Source organism: Camelus ferus, chromosome 6 (genome assembly GCF_009834535.1).
Source record: "Camelus ferus isolate YT-003-E chromosome 6, BCGSAC_Cfer_1.0, whole genome shotgun sequence".
Classification (NCBI taxonomy): Eukaryota; Metazoa; Chordata; class Mammalia; order Artiodactyla; family Camelidae; genus Camelus; species Camelus ferus.
In genome coordinates, this window is record NC_045701.1 from 15,988,450 (window position 1) to 15,990,942 (window position 2,493).

General features: G+C 43.6%; 1 protein-coding gene across 1 annotated transcript; it reads left to right on the forward strand.

The window, feature by feature from the left end:
- Nucleotides 1–770: 770 nt before the first annotated feature.
- On the forward strand, nt 771–1,699 carry LOC102523732 (acyl-CoA 6-desaturase). Its single transcript, XM_014566786.2, has one exon. The coding sequence runs from the start codon at nt 1,076–1,078 to the stop codon at nt 1,697–1,699; it is 624 nt and encodes a 207-aa protein (XP_014422272.1). The 5' UTR covers nt 771–1,075.
- Nucleotides 1,700–2,493: the final 794 nt, after the last annotated feature.

The following is a 2,493-nucleotide window of genomic DNA, read 5'->3' on the forward strand; positions in this document are numbered from 1 at the left end:
ATTTTCCTTAGTTCTTTTTTCTTTGCTTTTGGGTCAGAGTAGCAGACATTCCCTTCTGACAGCATATGATGGTGCAAGTTTGCGACGTATGCTGGGAAGAATTAGGAAAACACTGGGGTAAAATTGTCCCTTTTAAAGGCATATGGGCGTAGTGTTTTGTATGTAGTGGGTGCTCAATAAATTCTTTAAAATTAATCAATAATAATAAATGAATGCATGTTTTTGCTATTATATTATTACATAGTATTTAAGTTGAATTATGTTCCCCCTGCCCCCTGCCCAAATTCATATGTTGAAGTCCTCACCCTGGTACCTCAGAATGATCTAATTTGAAGGCAGGGTCTTTACAGAGGTAATCAAGTTAAATGAGGTCATTAGGGTGGGTCCTAATCCGGTATGACTGGTGTCCTCATAAAAAGGGGTACATTTGGAGACAGACACTCACACAGGGAGAACACCCCATGAACATCAAGGCAGAGATCAAGCTGATTCTTCCACAAGTCAAAGAACAACAAACATTGCCAGCAATCCACCAAAAGCTAGGGGAGAGGTCTGGAACAGAGTCTTCCTCACCACTCTCAGAAGGAGCCAACCCTACCAACATCTTCATCTCAGATTTCAAGCCTCTCAAACTGTGAGACAATAAATACTTTGTGTTTTTTTTAAAGGACATGGGTATAAGACAAAACACAAGAAATGTATCCTAGTATATGAAGAACTAGATTAATAATGGGAATATTACAAAATATGTCCTGAAGGAATGAACTAACTCTAACCTAGTACCAACCCTGATTCATTGTGTAGTCTTCATCTATAGCCTCATCCTTCTTTGCCTTTACTTTTTGTTTGAAAAACAATTATTTCAACCTCTCTCCAAATATACTTCATAGAGATGTTGTGCAGAATCATTTGACTTTCTAGAAATTGCCTTTAGTTATAAATTTGCAGAGAAGAATTATGTGTAAAGCAAAATTACATAAGCATTTGTGTAAGGGAATAAACAAGGAAGTGTATTTCAGTTCAAGAATTAATACTTTGGGCTCACCCACCGCTGTGGACTGGGCAACTAGTAGACATGCAGCATGGGGAAGGGGGGAACCAGGGCGAGGGGGCTATCGAGCGCGAGGCGCCGATGCCTACCTTCAGCTGGGAGGAGATTCAGAAGCACAACCTGCGCACGGACAGGTGGCTCGTCATCGACCACAAAGTCTACAACATCACCAAATGGTCCAGCCGGCATCCACGGGGCTTTCGGGTCATCGGGCACTACGCAGGGGAAGGTGCTACGGACGCCTTCCTCGCCTTCCACCGCAACCTCAGTTTCGTGCGCAAGTTCATGGAGCCTTTGCTGATCGGTGATCTGGCCCCGGAGGAGCCCAGCCAGGACCACAGCAAGAACTTGCAGATCACTGAGGACTTCCGGGCCCTGAGGAAGACCACTGAGGAGATGAACCTGTTCAAGACCAACCACCTGTTCTTCCTCCTCCTCCTGGCCCACATCTTCATCATGGAGACCATCGCATGGTTCACTGTCTTTTATTTTGGCAATGGCTGGATTCCAATCATCATTATGGCCTTTATTCTTGCTGCCTCTCAGGTGAGGCATGACACATTCACCTGTCACTTGAAGCCCCTGCTCCCTCCCCCCACCGACTCTCCCAACTCCCAGAGGCCTGGTGTCTGGGTGCTGATGCTGTGAAAGCATCCCTGGCCCTCTCTCCCCAGGCCCCAGCTGGATGGCTGCAACATGATTTTGGCCACCTCTCTGTTTACAAGAAGTCTACGTGGAACCACATTGTCCACAAGTTCACCATTGGCCACTTAAAGGTAACTGTCAGCCACCCTGGGTGTCCGTCCCATCAGTTAGCGTTTGATGCAGCACTATCTCACTTTACTCTGAGACCAGGACCTACCAATCCCCCGCTTCTCTGACCTTCCAAGCCTTATCACATTAGACACACAGAACCAGTGTACTAATTATAAAAACAGGCACACACTTCTCCATTGATGATATTTGTTTCTTACCTAAGCAAGGACTTACTAATAAACTCCTTTCAGTTTGAGGACAGTGAAAAAAAGAAAGAATTAATACTTTGACTTAAGTTATAATTAAAGGATACCATAATTACTGGAAATCAAGAAAACAGTTTAGAGTATTTTTTTTCAGAAGTTCTGTGTGAACTTTTTACTTTTGTCATCGTGTTTGGTTTTGAAAATGCGTCCATTCACAAAAAAAATCTGAGCAGTTGGACAAAACGGATGTATAATCCTCTGAAATGGGCCAGGACTCAAGTTGAAGTATGGTTGGCTGGACATTTAAGAACACAACGAGGAAAAGGCTTACCTTTCTCCTCCATCCGACATTGCCAAGTGAAACCTTCCAAATGTTCTAGAGAAAGAAGATGCCTCTGACTCATATTCTGTTTGCCTTTGAGTCTTGCTCAAATTTTTTTTTCAAATGGAAAAAAGGAAGAATGAAGGAAAGAGCATAAA